The following is a 16,452-nucleotide window of genomic DNA, read 5'->3' as shown; positions in this document are numbered from 1 at the left end:
GGAGGGGAGGGGGAGGGAAGGAAGGAAGGAAGGAAGGAAGGAAGGAAGGAAGGAAGGAAGGAAGGAAGGAAGGAAAAGAAATTTGTGAAGGGGAAGGATCTGAAAACCTTCAGAGCAAGAAACACCAAGTATGGAGAGCTTGCACTCTTCCTAGTTCTGTTCTCATTGAGCTGGTTATTAGCCCTACCCTTTCTGATCTCTGATCACTCAGTGTCGTTTCCTTACCCTCCAGGTGGAGTCAGTTCCTCATTATACATTATCCCGGCACAGTCTGTGGTTATTTATTTTTTTGAGACAGAGTTCCACTCTTGTCGCCCAGGCTGTAGTGCAGTGGCGCGATCTCTGCTCACTACAACCTCCACCTCCTAGGTTCGGTTGATTCTCCTGCCTCAGCCTCCCGAGTAGCTGGGATTACAGGCGCCTGCCACCACGCCCAGCTACTTTTTGTATTTTTAGTAGAGACTGGTTTTCACCATGTTGGCCAGGTTAGTCTCGAACTCCTGACCTTAGGTGATCCACCTGCCTTTGCCTCCCAAAGTGCTGGGATTACAGGCGTGAGCCACCTGCCCGGCCTGTGGTTATATATTTATTTGTGTACTTATTTAATTACTGTCAGCTTGCCTCCACTAAGTAAACTTCATGAAGACAGGGCCACCTCTGGTTTTGCTCACCAGAATAACCTACGGATTAGCACTGGATCTGACCTACTAGGTGTTCAATAAATATTTGCTAAATGAATGAATTTGTTGAAATATTTGTTGAATTATCTAATGTATTTGCCCATCATCCTTGTGAGAGTTGAACTAACCCAGCTTCCCAACAAGCACAGCTCCCACAGATGCAAGGGTCTTCGGAAGAAAAGAACCAGCTCTCTGTTGCTGGTACCAGGCTGCGAGAGACAATGGCCGGGGGAATTCACCCACGGGCCTGAAGGCAGCATGGGGAGTGAGGTTGTTGCTGATAGAAACTTCAGAATCAGACAGACCTGGGTTTGAATCCTCACTCTGCCACTTACCAGCTGTGTGACTTTGAGTAATTTATTAACTAATCTGAGCCTTAATGTCCTCATCTGTAAAACTGGAATCCTGGCTGGGCACAGTGGCTTACGCCTGTAATCCCAGCACTTTGGGAGGCTGAGGCGAGCAGATCACGAGGTCAAGAGATCAAGACCATACTGGCCAATTAACCTGGTGAAACCCCGTCTCTACTAAAAATACAAAAATTAGCTGGGCATAGTGGCACACGCCTGTAGTCCCGGCTACTCAGGAGGCTGAGGCAGGAGAACCACCTGAACCTGGGAGGTAGAGCCAAGATTGCGCCACCGCACTCCAGCCCGGGCGACAGAGTGAGACTCCATCTCAAAAAAAAAAAAAACAAAAAACAAACAAACAAAAAAACAAACTGTAATCCTAAGGCCTCACAGACTTCTTTCATGCCTTCAAAAAAATTCTTTGTGAGTATCTGATGTACCCAGTCTCATGCTAGGCACAGAGGATACAGTGACAGAGGACAGGCAAGGTTGCTATGAGGACATGGCACATTGGTACGGTGCTTGGCACACAACTGGTGCTCAACACATGCCTCTGTTGGTCTCACTCTCCTTCTAGTCCTTGAGTGTATCCAAGGACCCATCTGGAAATCTTGGTTTTGCCTTAGGGTCTTAGTGGGATCAATGGCTCAGTAAGCAGAGATACATGTGCTTAGGTTTCTGCAATACAGGAACACAAAAACAAAAGGGAGAGAGAAGAGTTCAACTCTAGGGGGCTTGCTCTGAATTTGGCAATCCAAACATCTTTGAAGAAGCTAAGTTTGAGATCATGACGAAAACTGATGGCTGGGTGCAGTGGCTCATGCCTATAATTCCAGTACTTTGGGAGGCTGAGGTGGGTGGATCATGAGGTTGGGGGGTTCAAGACCAGCCTGGTCAAGTTGGTGAAACCCTGTCTCTAAAAAGAAAAGAAAAAAAAAAAAAGCCGAGCGTGGTGGCACAAGCCTGTAATCCCAGCTACTCGGGAGGCTGAGGCAGAGAATTGCTTGAACTGGGGAGGTGGAGGTTGCAATGAGCTGAGATTGCGTCACCATACTCCAGCCTGGGCAACAGAGGGTGACTCCGCCTCAAAAAAAAAAAAAAAGAAAAAGAAAAGAAAATTGACATTTCACCTACAATTGTGGGGTACACTGTAATTATGGCAGAGATCAGGAACCCTAAAAACCTTCATCAACCCCAAGTCCTGGGACATCTTCCCTCCCCTGGCCTTTTTGGGATGTTTCACAGGAGGGGAGGCCAGGAGTTCTGGTACTCACTGCGGCTGCAGAGCCACGGCCGTTCGGGAGTGGATGTGTAGTGGTAGCCAGCCCGATCCACACACTCAATACTCTGGTCCCCGTAGATGATCTGGAAGACCTGACAGATGAGTGCGCAGGACTCCTCTGCAGCGTCCTGGCCCAGGGAGGAGGATAGAGAGCTCAGGTCCTCACCAACGACCAAGATGTTACCCTGCTTCCTAAAACACAGTGTGAAGATGTACACAAAGATACACATCTATAGAGCCCTTTAAATTGGCTTTTGAGACTTTTTCCATCAAAATTCTATGGCTACTCTCTGGATCTTAGAACCCCTTTATAGAATTCAGTAACAACTCTAACTCTTGTGCCATGAAAAATGTACCCCAGATTTCTGGAGGATTCATCAGCCTTCCTGATGCCCTTCTAAGTCCTAATTTAGTTTAATGTATAGGTATGGAAACTGAGGCCCAGTGAGGGGAAGTGATTAGTCAGGATTAGAATCCAGTTCTAATAGCTAGTAGGAGAAGGGATGATTAAATGTATCAAAATTTTAGGCTCAATATAGTTACTAACACTAGAAGCCATATTTAGATATGAGCTTCCTAGCATTCAGTGGAAAATTGAAGCAGGGTAAATAAAATTCAGTCTCTGATAGAAGGAAAGAGTTTAAGTTATTGGGTAAAACTTTTTTTGAGACTGCAAATTTGAATAGGAATTTACCTCTTTATGCCTTAAGCAAGACACATAGAAAGCCAGTAATTGATGAAGAGACTGTCTTCATGAAGTTTTTCTCTATGTTGTGTCTCTAAAAAGGCCCAAGCTAATGGATGGTTGGATACAAAAAATAAAAATGAAAAAGTCCAAAGAATAAATTAAAATGTAACTCAGGATAGGCATTTTGGGATAGTGGGTGTGTCCTAATAATTAAACCAGGACTGATCCTTACTATAAACCTACGAAATGGACAGGGCAAAGAAGATCCTTATTTTATAATCAAAGATGCTGAGACTTAGAGCGGTTAAGTGACTTGCCTAGGCTCACACAGCAGGTTCATGGCATTAGTACCAGCACCCAAGTTTTGTTTCACTCTAACTCCTATATCCTCCTTGGGACCAGGATGACTCAGATAAGAAGCTAGATGCTCAGACAACCCTGGAAAGCAACTTTTTTTTTTTTTTTTGAGATAGAGTCACACTCCAGTCACCCAGTGGCACAATGATGGCTCACTGCAGCCTCAACTTCCTGAACTCAGGTGATCCTCCCACCTTAGCCTCCTGAGTAGCTGCATGACAGGCACACACCATCACATCCAGATAATTTTTTGTATTTTTAGTAGAGATGGGGTTTTGCCATGTTGCCCAGGCTGGTCTGGAACTCCTGGACTCTAGTGATCTGCCTGCCTTGGCCTCCCAAAGTGCTGGAATTACACTTATTTACTCACTCCACAAATTCCAACTTAGTCCTATTGTGTGGCCGGCACTGGGCTAGCTTCAGTACCCGAAAGCCCTCACAGTCCAGTGGGATGAACAGCACACACCGTTGGCTTTGTCTGGAATCCTATTTCCAGCCACAGAGGAAGTGGGCATGGTGGTTGGAGTACAAATGGCCTTGTAAGCAATTGTAAGGATGTTAGCTTTTACTTGGAGTGAAATGGGAAGCTACTGGAAGATGTGGAGTTAGGGACATGATGTGACTTACATGTTAATGGGACCACTTTGTGTGGGGGAAGAGATTGTCAGCAAGGGCTGAACCGGTCAGAGGGTGACAAGATTCAGGTGAGAGAAAACAGGGCATGGACCTGGGTGGGTACAGGGGAAGGGTGGGGAGAAGTAAATGGATTTTGATGGTTTTTGTTTTGTTTTGTGATGGAGTCTTGCTCTATTGCTCAGGCTGGAGTGCAGTGGTGTAATCTTGGCTCACTGCAACCTCCACCTCCCAGGTTCAAGCAATTCTCGTGCCTCAGCCTCCTGAGTAGCTGAGATTAAAGGCACCCGCCACTAAGCCTGGCTAATTTTTGTATTTTTAGTAGAGACGGGGTTTCGCCATGTTGGCCAGGCTGGTCTTATTAACTCCTGAACTCAGGTGATCCACCCACCTCGGCTTCCCAAAGGGCTAGGATTACAGGCTTGGTTGTGTTTGAAAAATGAGAGCCAACAGGATTTATCAATAGAGTGGATATGGGGTGTGTGTGAGAAAGACAGAGAGCACGAGAGGCAGCCAAGGCCCACTGCAAGGTTTTGGCCTGACCAATGTAAGGACACAGCTGCTATTAATTGTGACAGGGAAACCAAGGGAGTAGCGGGTTTGGGGGAGGGGTTTGGAGCTCAGCTTTGGATGTGTTGGGTTTGAAACAGTCATTAGATCTTCAGATGCAGATCACCTAGAAATGGGTAGATGAAGGATAGATGGAGGAGGGAAGACGATCAAGGACATAATCTGAGGCACTCCAACTTCTGAAGAAGAGGAGGAACCAGCTCGGTAGGAGAAAAGCCTGGAGAAAGTGCAGAGCTGGAAGCCAAGTGAGGAAGTGTTTCAAGGGGAGAGAGACAGCTGTGGCCTCTGAGTTTACTGGTTATTATCCGCCTCACCATCTAGATAGGAACTATGTCTGTTTCATTCACCACTGTTGTTATACAAAGGGATCTGGTGGTCCAAGATCAGAGGAAAAGCTTAGAATGCTCAGAAATTGAAGGTGTCTGCTCGACTGTGAGCTCCCCAAGGATGGACACCGATGTCTTTTTCACGTCTGTATCCATAGCACCTAGCCCATTGCCTCACCCAGAGCTGGCACTCAATAAACATGTTCGGATGAATAAAAGGGTGAATGAAGAGGATGGGGGAGGAAGAGGGGAAGATGGAAGGAGAAGGAAGAATGGGGAAGGCTTCTGCCTTGGGTGACTGTCTTAGTTACCAAGAGTACTGGCTCTGAATTTCCTGGATTTGAACCTTAAAACCACCACATGCTTCCTGTGTGACCTTGCCATCTATGGATCTCAGTTTCCTTCTCCATAGAATGGGGATACAGCAGTTGTAATATTTGCCTCCAGAGGTTGCTGTGAAAATTAAATGAGTTGATGCAGCCCTGTGTCTGGCAGGAGCTGGCCCTCGATTCAAGCTGGTGATTAGTGTCCTCGTGAATGTTACTGTGGTGGGGCCAACACTGACAACGCTGGAGAACGAACGGACTGGAGGTTAGATCTAGTTTGTTTTGGCCATTTTGAGAGTTCGTCCCATTGAAGGAGTCAAGGGGAGATGCCCTGGAGGTGTCCAGGTCCGGAGTTTAGGAGCCATTAGGTGAGGTAGGTGCAGGGAAAAGGCAGGGGCAGACCCCAGGAACCTGGTGGGTGGGGCGGGGGCAAGGTGGGGGGAAAGCAGCGTTCCCCAAGCCGGGCATTGGGCGCGGGCTGTCCTCGGGCTCACCCTGTTGGCTACAGCCAGGATGACCAGGTTGCAGTAGGCGTCGGGGCTGGGGTCCTGCGGGTCGAGCGGGTTGGGACCGGGATGTCGCCTCTCCCAGCTGCCACCGCCACTGCCCGCCTGCCTCCGCTCCCAGCTGCCGCCCGGCTTGCCTGCACCGCCGCCGCCGCCGCTTCCGTGCCGCCGCTCCCAGCTGCCGCTGAACGTCTGCCGCCGCTCCCAGCTGCCCGACGCCCGCGCCCCGACGCGCTGGCGCTCCAGGCTGCCGCCACCGCTTCCCCCGGCCCGGGCCTCCGCTGTGCCCCCACCCCACCCCATCCGCCAGTCCAGGCTGCAGATGGTGTGGCGCCGCTCCGCAGTGCCCACCCGCCGCTTCTCGGGCGCCGCGCCCGGCGGGCCGGGGTCGCGTCCTGCGCCGCCAGGGCTGGTGTCCACGCCGGCCGGCACCGGGTCCACGCCCAGACCTAGGAGAGTCCGGGGAACAGTCAGCCGCAGGTATCCAGGCTCAGAGACGACCCCCCCGAGGCCGTCTGTAGGACCTGACCTCGCAGCTCTGGCGTTCCACCGCCGTCTGGCCCCCGGCTTTAAAGTAGCGCGGCGGTTCCCAGCCCATTCCGCTTCCACACTTTCGGGCCCGCCCCCGGCCTCAGTCTCCACCCCTGGCCTCCGGGTGGTGTGGCCAGGTGGCTTCCGCGCTCCCCACGCCGCCCGCCCACCTGGGCTCACACCTGCCCTCTGAGCAGAGGGTGGTGGTCAGGCTGTCCCCTCCCGAGAGGGCCTTAACTGGGGACCCAGAACCGGGTTTCAGGGACCGCCCCCTTGGATTCTGACTTTCCGCCTCTCCTCAGCCCCGCCCCCGGACTCAGGCCCCGCCCCCAGCCCGAGGGTCCACTCTAGCCTCAGAGCCGGGTGGTAACTGAGGATCCAGCCTTAGCCTCAGGTCTTGGGCTTTTCCACCCTCTCCGTGCTCCACCACCTGGCCTCAGTGTAGAGGCTCAGGCCACCCACCTTCATCCTCAACCTGGCACTGTCTGCTTGCCCAGAGCCTCTTCGGCCTGCCCCTGGTCTCAGGGTAGAATGGTCAGGCCTTTTCCATCTCCTCCGTCCCCGCCGCAGGTACCTCTCCTCTACAGGCACACTGCCTGCCGCCCCGCCCCCGCCCCCGCCAGTCCCCGCCCAGTCCCCGCTCGCCGCACCGGTCTTGAGCACTAGCAGGTGCAGCGCGTCGTCCTGCAGGTAGGAGGCGGCGGCGATCTCGTGCGTAGGGATTCGCAGGATCAGCTCTTCGTTGTCGCGCCAGGTGAGCAGCAGGCAGCGGGCAGACAGGCTCAGGATGCTGTCCTGCTCCGCCGTGGTCTTCAGCGGCAGCTCCTTCAGCTGCTGCAGGGAGGGGCAGATTTCGAGTTCCCGGGGTCCGCAGGTAGAAGAGGGAAAAGGGCACGAGATCCTGCCCTCCTTCCTCCCCAGAGTCTCACCCTGGCAGTGTCTAGCAGCTGCAGGAGCTCGTCCCGACTGGAGGGGTTCAGTGAGGAAGTCACCCAGGTAAGGTGGCCCAGGAACTGTATGGAAATCGTGGTGAGAGAAGGACACAAGACACAGGTCACCCTGAAATCTTGAAGAACCCTGGCCTTCTCATTGATGCAGTGCGGATAGATTGAGAGGGAAATACATGAATTAATATAACCTGATAATAACTTTTACTGAGCCCATAATAGAAGCCAGACACAGTTCTGAGTGCTGTCTATATATTCACTCATTCACCTTTGCTTTAAGGATGAGAAAAACCAAGGCAGGGTGTGGCTAACTAAACAACTTGCCCAGGATTAGGTAGCTAGAGAGGATCAAACTGGGATCCACATGCCAGAACCCACACTCTCAACTGCTGGCTTATATTGCCTTAACACATAGTCATCTAGCTATAAGATTCCATAGGGAAGCAAAAATTGTTATAATAGCTTGAAAGAACTGACCATCTGTAAATTTCCTCTGGCCTGAGTGGCTCTCTCTACCCCAAGCATCATTGTCAAATGAATTATGAATCACTTGCCTTCTTTATGATCTTGTTGCAGAAGTCAAATGGATAGGGAAGAATGTTGGATCGAATTAGTGTATCATTTTGTCAGGAAAAAATAAATCAATAAATTTTTCCTTTACTCTTATATCCTGTTAGCACTTAGATGTTATTCAATATAATAAACTTTTTTTTTTTTTTTTTTTTGAGACGGAGTCTGGTTCTGTGGCCCAGGCTGGAGTGGCTCACTGCAAGCTCCGCCTCCCGGGTTCATGCCATTCTCCTGACTCAGCCTTCCGAGTAGCTGGGACTACAGGTGCCAGCCATCACACCCAGCTAATTTTTCTATTTTTAGTAGAGTCAGGGTTTCACCGTGTTAGCCAGGATAATCTCGATCTCCTGACCTTGTGATCCGCCCACCTTGTCCTCCCAAAGTGCTGGGATTACAGGTGTGAGCCACCACGCCCAGCCAATAATTAACTTTTTTTTTGAGACAGAGTCTCACTGTCACTCAGGCTGGGGTGTAGTGGCAAGATACCAGTTCACTGCAAGCTGTCTCCCGGGTTCAAGCGAGTCTCCTGCTTCAGCCTCCTGAGTAGCTGGGATTACAAGCGCACACCACCATATCCAGATAATTTTTGTATTTTTAGTAGAGACGGGGTTTCACCATGTTAGCCAGGCTGGCCTCAAAACTCCTGACCTCAAGTAATCCACCTGCCGCGGCCTCCCAAAGTGCTGGGATTACAGGCGTGAGCCACCATGCCCGGCCAACTGTTAAAAAATTATTTTTAGTTGTATTAGTCTAGGTGAATCCACCAATCAAACCTTTTCTCTTCTTTTTATTCTGTATCAAATTTCAGTCCTCAATTTTTAAGCAGATTTATTTGTTAGCTTTTCCCTCCACATAGGTTTGCCAGATAAAATATAGGATGCCAGTTAAATCTGAACTTGAAATCAACAATTTTTTTTTTTTTTTTTTTTTTTTGAGGTGGAGTCTCGCACTGTCACCTGGGCTGGAGTGCAGTGGTGCGATCTCGGCTCACTGCAACCTCTGCCTCCCAGGTTCAAGTGATTCTCCTGCCTCAGCGTCCTGAGTAGCTGGGATTACAGACGCCCACCACCACATCCAGCTAATTTTTTGTATTTTTAGTAGAGACGGGTTTCACCATCTCTACTAAAAGATGGCCAGGCTGGTCTTGAACTTCTGACTTCATGATTCACCCGCCTCGGCCTCCTAAAGTGCTGAGATTACAGGCATGAGCCACCGCACCCGACTGTTGATCAACAATAATTTTTAAGTTGTTTAGTATTTTTAGTCCCTTGCAATATTTGGGACATAATTATGCTAAGAAAGTATTCATTGCTTATCTGAAATTCAGATTTTACTAGGTGGCTTGTTGTTTGCCAGTTCGGACAACCCTACCCGCATATCAATCTTCTTAGGCTAAATGAAGACCCATCATTGCCTCTTCATGGTGTTCATGCCAGGTGCGGTGGCTCACACCTGTAATCCCAGCACTTTGGGAGGCCAAGGAGGGGGGGCAGATCACCTGAGGTCAGGAGTTTGAGACCAGCCTGACCAACATGGCGAAACCCCAGCTCCATTAAAAATACAAAAAAAATTAGCCAGGTGTGGTGGTGCGTGCCTGTAGTCACAGCTCGGGAGGCTGAGGCAGGAGAATCGTTTGAGCCCGGGAGGCAGAGGTTACAGTGAGCCAAGATCGTGCCACTGCACTCCAGCCTGGGTGACAGAATGAGATTCTGTCTCAAAAAAAAGAAAAAAAAAGAGAAGAAGGAGTACAGCTCCTAAGTGGTGGAAGTCCTTTGTGCCTTGCTGTTAATCTGGACACTGTCCGAGTAACAGCAAGGTCACCGCAGTAAAACCTCATGGGAAATGTGAAAGTTGTCAATCAGAATGGAGTCACTTGTGTTAAAAGCCCTGACAAACAGAAGGGAGGATTCTTGTGCATGAACACCTGATAACAAGAACTATGAAAAAGACTGTAAAAACTACCACTTTGCACAAAGACCATCACAACCTTACACACACACACACACACACATATTCCTGCAAGGACAGCAACTGCTTGTCCAACGTGGAAATGGTGCCATCCTTGTTATTGATCCTTGCAGCCAGGGATAATTATCTCAAAACAATTATGTAATCCTCCTCACTTTTCCTTTAAAAACCTTTGCCTTCCTTTACCTTCTGTATACACAGAGTTTACTATGACACGCATATTCCCATCGCAATGCCTATTCCTGAGTAAACATCATTTTCTTTTAGTGAGTCTCCCTTTCTGTTATGTGGGTTGACAAAAGATAGGACTTTTCCGTGCACAGAACACTCTCCCATCCACTCTACCCTGGGGTAGGTTTTGAGTCCTATGTTGAGATGGGAACACTAAGGAGGCTCAGCAGATGGAGGTCACTTGCTGAGGGTAGGGGCAAGGCTGACATGAACCCAGGCCTCTTTCCCATGAGCCACAACTTCCCCTGTGTGAGACAGGGCTGCTTAGAACTTAGTGTCAAGGAGAAGTGAAGGTCTCCTCACCCCAAGGTTTTCTCACCCCTTCTCATCCTGCACGCACCTTGACCTCTTTCTCCAGGTAGTCACACAGTAGAATCTGGGGGTCAATGAGGTAGTCAGGGGGATAAAGGGGCATCGAGTGCAGGGGCCGGCGGCTCACGCTGCTCCTACAGGCTGCACGGCGCCCGGCCTTGGGGAACACCAGCCTTCGGATGGGGGATACAAAGCCCTGGGGAGGAGAGGAGGAATGAGAGTAATAACAGTGGTTGCTTTTACTGAGCGCTTACTATGCTCACTTTTACTTACATTACCTAATTTAATTCTCACCAAAACTCTGCAGAAGGGGGTACCTCTGTAAGTCCCATTTTACAGATGGAAAAACTAAACCCTAGAGAGAAACTAACTGATAAAGTTACCAGCTAGTAGTGGTGGAACCAATAGTTCACTGTGGGCATTCTGGATCCAATGACCTTCTTTCTAAACACCAAGGTGAGAGTGTAGCTCCTGCCAAACAGATTTAAGGAATGAGTCTAGGCTGGGGCAAATACAGAAAAATATTAGGATTCAAGGCCGGGCATGGTGGCTCACACCTGTAATCCCAGTACTTTGGGAGGCTGAGGCAGGCGGATCACTTGAGGTCAGGAGTTGGAGACCAGCCTAGCCAACATGGTGAAACCCTGTCTCTACTAAAAATACAAAAATTAGTTGGGCGTTGTGCCAGGAGCCTGTAATCCCAGCTACTCAGGAGGCTGAGGCAGGAGAATCACTTGAACCCGGGAGGCAGAGGCAGAGGTTGCAGTGAGCCAAGATCGAGCCACTGCACTCCAGCCTGGGCAACAGAACAAGACTCCATCTCAAAAAAAAATATATATATATATATACACACACACACATATGTATAGTATATATATAATATATAAATATATAATATATGTATAATATAGGTATATATACAAATATATGTAATATATTTTATGATTCAATGGGGTGGAGTGGTGGTGGGTGCATTGCTATTTCTGAGGCTAGTCTCTGTGCTTTCCTAAAAGTTAGAAATTATTAATAAGTACATTTAAGTAGAATCCAGGGCACCTGCATAAAAATGGCCTGGATCAAGGTTAAAGGTGCAAATTCTGGGACTTAACCCAGACCAGCCATCTGAATCTCAAAAGAAAACTTGAGTTCCATCTAGAACAGCATTTCTCAACATGAGATTCCTGGAACAGCAGCACCACCTAGGAATTGAGAGAAATGCAGATTATCGGGCCCCATCCCAGACCCACTAAATTAGAAACTCTGGGAGCAGGGCCCAGCAATTAGGGTTTAACAAGCCCGCCGGGTGCTTCTGATGCATGCTTAAGTGTGAGACTGCACTTTAGAGCAATCGCTCCCAGCCCTGGCTATCCTTTAGAACTACCTGGGGAAGGCCAGGCGTGGTGGCTCACACCTGTAATCCTAGCACTTCGGGAGGCTGAGGCTGGAGGATAGCTGGAGCCCAGGAGTTTGAGACCAGCCTTGGCAACATAGTGAAACTGTCTCCACAAAAAATATACCAAAAATGTTAGCCGGGTGTGGTGGTATGCATCTGTAATCCCAGCTACTTGGGAGGCTAAGGTGGGAGGATCACCTGAGCCTGAGAGGTCAAGGCTGCTGTGAGCTGCAATTGCAACACCGCACTGCAGCTTGGGTGACAGAGTAAGACCTTGTCAAGAAAAAAAACAAAACAAATAACCTCCCCCTGCCCCCAACACACACACAAACTACCCGGGGACCTTCTAAAACTTCAGATGTCCGGGTTACACTCCCGACCAACTGAATCAGAAATTCTGGGACTGAGACACAGGCATAAAATTTTTAATTTTTAAATTTTTTTGAGATAGGGTGTTGCTCTGTTGCCCAGGTTGGAGTGCAGTGGCACAATCATAGCTCACCGCATCCTTGATCTCTTAGGTTCAAGAGATCCGTCTGCCTCAGCCTTCCAAGTAGTTGGGACTACAGGTGTGTGCTACCATGCCCTGCTAATTTTTAAAATTTTTAGTAGAGATGAGGGCTCACTGTGTTGCCTAGGCTGGTCTTGAACTCCTGAGCTCAAACGATTCTCCTGCCTTGGCCTCCCAGAGGCCAAGGGATTACAGGTGTGAGCCATTGGGGTTAATGAGCTCAGTCCATTAAGATTTTTTAAGCCTTCTTAGGTAATTTCAAAAGGCAGCTCAGCTGAAAACCACTGAGTGAGTGTATGGTGTGATTACTTAACTCTTGTAATGAGGCAAATGTGAGTAAGACATCCCCCCTGCCCTCAAGGAGCTCACATTCTTTTCAGGTAAACAGAATGCAAGTCCACAAATACATCTGTTCATTTACTCATTCATTCAGTAAACATGTATTCACACCTGCATGGCTGGACTCTGTGCTGGGTGCTGAGGATTCAGTGGAGACCTGGACCCTATCCGTACCTCCAGGGCTTGTGATAAATGACCTAGACTAGTGAGTTTCCAACTTTGTGTGCCCTGGAATTTTGATTCAGTAGGGTTGGGTTGGAGCCTGAGACTCTGCATTTCTACCAAGCTCCCATCTGATGCTGATACTACTGGTCTGTGCACCACGCTTTGAGTAGCCAGGATCTAAACCAGTGGTTCTCAAAGTGTGGCCTCACAACCGTCAGCATAACCTGTGGGTTATTAGAATTGCAAATTCTTTCTGACTCAGCGATCCTTCCACCTCTGCCTCACAGTAGCTGGGACCACAGGCATGCACCACCACCACACCTAGCTAATATATATATATATATATTTTAAAGAGATGGGGTCTTACTATGTTGCCCAGTCTGGTCTTGAACTCCTAGGCTCATGCAATCCTCCTGCCTCAGCCTCCCAAAGTGTTGCCATTACAGGCATGAGTCACTGTGCCTGGCCAGAAATGCAATTTCTTGAACCCCATCCCAGGCCCATTGGCCCAGAAACTGGGGGTAAGACCCAGTGATCTGTGTTTTAATGAGCCCTCAGGCGATTCTTATGGGTCCTCAGCTTATGTTAGAACCAATATCATGGAGCCAGGATGGGGTATGTAGAAACTCTGAGGAATGAGAGGAAACTGTCTAGGAGAACGCATGCCAAGCAGAGGGCACGGCATGTGCAAAGTTCTGGATGCCTCAAAGGCTGGATGAGGGTGAGCCTGGAGAAGCTGTGTCCAGTCAGTCTGCCGTGGCTAGATTCTGAGATGAACATATCTTGAATGCCAGCTATGGAGCTGGGACTTTGTCTTGCGTATGTGTGTGTGTGTCAGGGGTGGGGAGGTGGTATTTTTGTTGGTGGCCCTGAGTGGTTCAGCTCTGCCCACCTGTCCAGCCCCATCTGCCTCACTCTTGTCCCCTGGGCCCCCACTACACAGTCCTCCTTCAGTCCCTCTGGCTTGCTACTTTCCTTCCCACTGTGAGGCTTTTGCACATGCTGTTCCACTGCCTCAAACATTCTTCCCTACCCACTTTCCTTCCACCCGTCAGCTCCGACTCAAACTGATCAGTCTAGGGCTTGGTACCCTAATATTCTGTCCTCTAGCACTGAGCATGGGACCATCTAAGAATTTTTTTTTTTTTTTTAGACAGAGTCTTACTCTGTCACCGAGGCGGGAGTACAGTGGCATGATCTCGGCTCACTGCAACCTCTGCCTCCTGGGTTCAAGCCTCAGCCTCCTGAGTAGCTGGGATTACAGGCATGCGCCACCACGCCCAGCTAATTTTTGTATTTTTAGTAGAGACGGGGTTTCGCCATTGGCCTGGCTGGTCTCAAACCCCTGACCTCAGGTGATCGCCCGCCTCGGCCTCCCAAAGTGCTAGAATTACAGGCATGAGCCACCGCACCCGGCCCTTCTATGCAATTTTACATTAATTTATTCATTGCTTTAACAAAAGAAATGAAATGCCTGGTGCATAATAGGCATTCAATAAATATCTATTAAAAGAACAAACTAAGAGAAAACATGCATGTATGTCTTGGCTCCCTTCTGAGCCCTCTGTGATTCATGTGGGCACCTTTTAGAACAGCCCGGACCCCTGTTTCTGGTGGGGGTAGGGTAGAGGGGAGGATGGAAATGGGGGTAAGATGGAAGTTAAAATCAGAGTAGCTCCCTGAACTCCAAAGACAACCAGGTGAGACACCCAGAGAAGCATACCAGAAAACTTCAGAGTCAGAAGGGGTGAGGATCTGGGGGTGGGGGTAATGGCTTCTGGCTGACACCTTACACATAGGCCCTTGTAGAATAGTGGGGAGGGGCAGGGGAGCAAGTGGGAGACTCAAGCCTGGGTATGCAACCTCCTATCAGAATTGTCCTGACTGGGTCCTTCTGTCTGGGGCAGTGGCGAGCGGGAGAATGGATCTGCTGGGTGTCTGTCTGTCCCTCTGTCTGAGAGGCTGCAGGAGAGAGCCACCAGGAACACCAGGGAAGCAGGTGTGGAGAATCTCCCAAACTAAGTCTGTCTGGCCAGGTTTCCTGGGAAGATCCCTGTCTGTCCATGTTAGGGATGCCAGAGGCCACTGAGAGTGGAGAAACAGGGAGTTGAGAGCCTGAATGTCTGGCTGCGCAAGAGTGGGAAGGAAGTTATTTCCAAATGAGAAGAAAGACCCCACTTATGCCCCTTGCTACTGACCCCCCCCCCGCCCCAGGTTGCCCCCTTCCCCAGCTTTGGGGACATTTCCTGCATCCCTCCCAATCTCCTACCTACCTTCTTCCCTTTCTTGACTTCATATTCCATGGTGAAATGTCCCCTCTACTTCTGCCACCCTCCTGGCCATCCCCCCCCCCCCCCCCCCCCCGTTCCCTTGTTCTTTTTCCTGCCTGGTCGGAAACTCCACCAGCCCTGGAGTTCCTGCCCCTCCCATCTGAAGGGGAGGGCAGGGGGTGTGGAGGACACGGCCTTGGGACCCTGCAGCTGAAGGGTGGAAGCCCAGGCAGAGCTGACCTGAGCAGGGAGGCTCAAGGCCTCTAGCCAGAAGACATGTTATTGGGGGAGCTTGGGAATTGGCCAAGGCTGGGGAAGGGCCCCCCAGATTTGAAGTCCTAGTTTGGAAAATTCCAAGTTCCAGCCCTACTTCTGCCACTGACCTTGTTGTGTGACCTTGGCAAGGCAAGTCCGTTCCCCCTTTCACAGCCTGTTTCCCCCTGCCCTCTATAAGTTGGAAGTAAACACTGCCTCCCTCCCTAGGCTGCTGTGGTGAGAAATGAAAGAGTGGGTGGAAAGTGCCTTATAGAGAGTATTGTAGCCAAGTAAGTTATGATTTTAAAAAATTAATCATTACTCTTAAGGGAGGCAGTATGTGTGGGCTTTGTAGATAGGCTGCTTGAGTTTGACTCCTGGCTTTGGCACTTACTAGGGTTATGACCTTTGGGAAGTCCCTTAACCACCAGTGCCTCAGTTTTCCCATCTTTAAAATGAGCATAATACTAGTTTAACCTCATAGTGACCTTGTGGGGATTAAATGCACCTAGAAGAACTTCTGGCACATATTAAGTACTCAGTAAGGCTGGGCGCTGTGGCTCATGCCTGTAATCCCAGCACTTTGGGAGGCTGAGGCCGGTGGGTCACCTGAGGTCAGGAGTTCGAGACCAGCCTGGCCAACATGGTGAAACCCCGTCTCTACTGAAAATACAAAAATTAGCCGGGCATGGTGGCACACACCTGTAATTCCAGCTGCTCGGGAGGCTGAGGCAGGAGTATCGCTTGAACCTGGGAGGTGGAGGTTGCAGTGAGCTGAGATCGCGGCACTACACTCCAGCCTTGGTGACTGGCTGAGACTCCATTTCAAAAAAAATTAAAACAAAAAAAAGTGCTCAGTAAATATTAACTGTTTACCTGCCTAGCAGTTGTCAACTTAAAGAACAAACAGAGACTCTCTAAAAGAAATTTCACTTAGGGGCTGGGCGCGGTGGCTCAAGCCTGTAATCCCAACACTTTGGGAGGCCGAGACGGGTGGATCAAGAGGTCAGGAGATCGAGACCATCCTGGCTAACACGGTGAAACCCCGTCTCTACTAAAAAAAATACAAAAAACTAGCCGGGCGAGGTGGCGGGCGCCTGTAGTCCCAGCTACTCGGGAGGCTGAGGCAGGAGAATGGCGTCAACCTGGGAGGCGGAGCTTGCAGTGAGCTGAGATCTGGCCACTGCACTCCAGACTGGGCGACAGAGCGAGACTCCGTCTCAAAAAAAAAAAAAAAAAAAA

General features: G+C 49.6%; 1 protein-coding gene across 1 annotated transcript in view; it reads right to left on the bottom strand.

Annotated features, from left to right (window-relative positions):
* Positions 1 to 15,025, bottom strand: part of CCM2L (CCM2 like scaffold protein) — a 22,168-nt gene extending 7,143 nt beyond the window's left edge. The window contains exons 1-6 of the mRNA XM_031934676.1: positions 14,959 to 15,025; positions 10,306 to 10,473; positions 7,179 to 7,262; positions 6,900 to 7,083; positions 5,707 to 6,167; positions 2,305 to 2,440 (exon numbers count right to left, since the gene is read on the bottom strand). Coding sequence (XP_031790536.1) covers positions 2,305 to 2,440; positions 5,707 to 6,167; positions 6,900 to 7,083; positions 7,179 to 7,262; positions 10,306 to 10,473; positions 14,959 to 14,988 — 1,063 coding nt within the window. The 5' untranslated portion in view covers positions 14,989 to 15,025. The remainder of the gene's footprint in view (positions 1 to 2,304; positions 2,441 to 5,706; positions 6,168 to 6,899; positions 7,084 to 7,178; positions 7,263 to 10,305; positions 10,474 to 14,958) is intronic.
* Positions 15,026 to 16,452: the final 1,427 nt, after the last annotated feature.

Source organism: Piliocolobus tephrosceles, chromosome 20 (assembly GCF_002776525.5).
Source record: "Piliocolobus tephrosceles isolate RC106 chromosome 20, ASM277652v3, whole genome shotgun sequence".
Classification (NCBI taxonomy): Eukaryota; Metazoa; Chordata; class Mammalia; order Primates; family Cercopithecidae; genus Piliocolobus; species Piliocolobus tephrosceles.
Note: the sequence above shows the minus strand (reverse complement) of the source record. Positions and strands in the feature narration are given on the sequence as shown.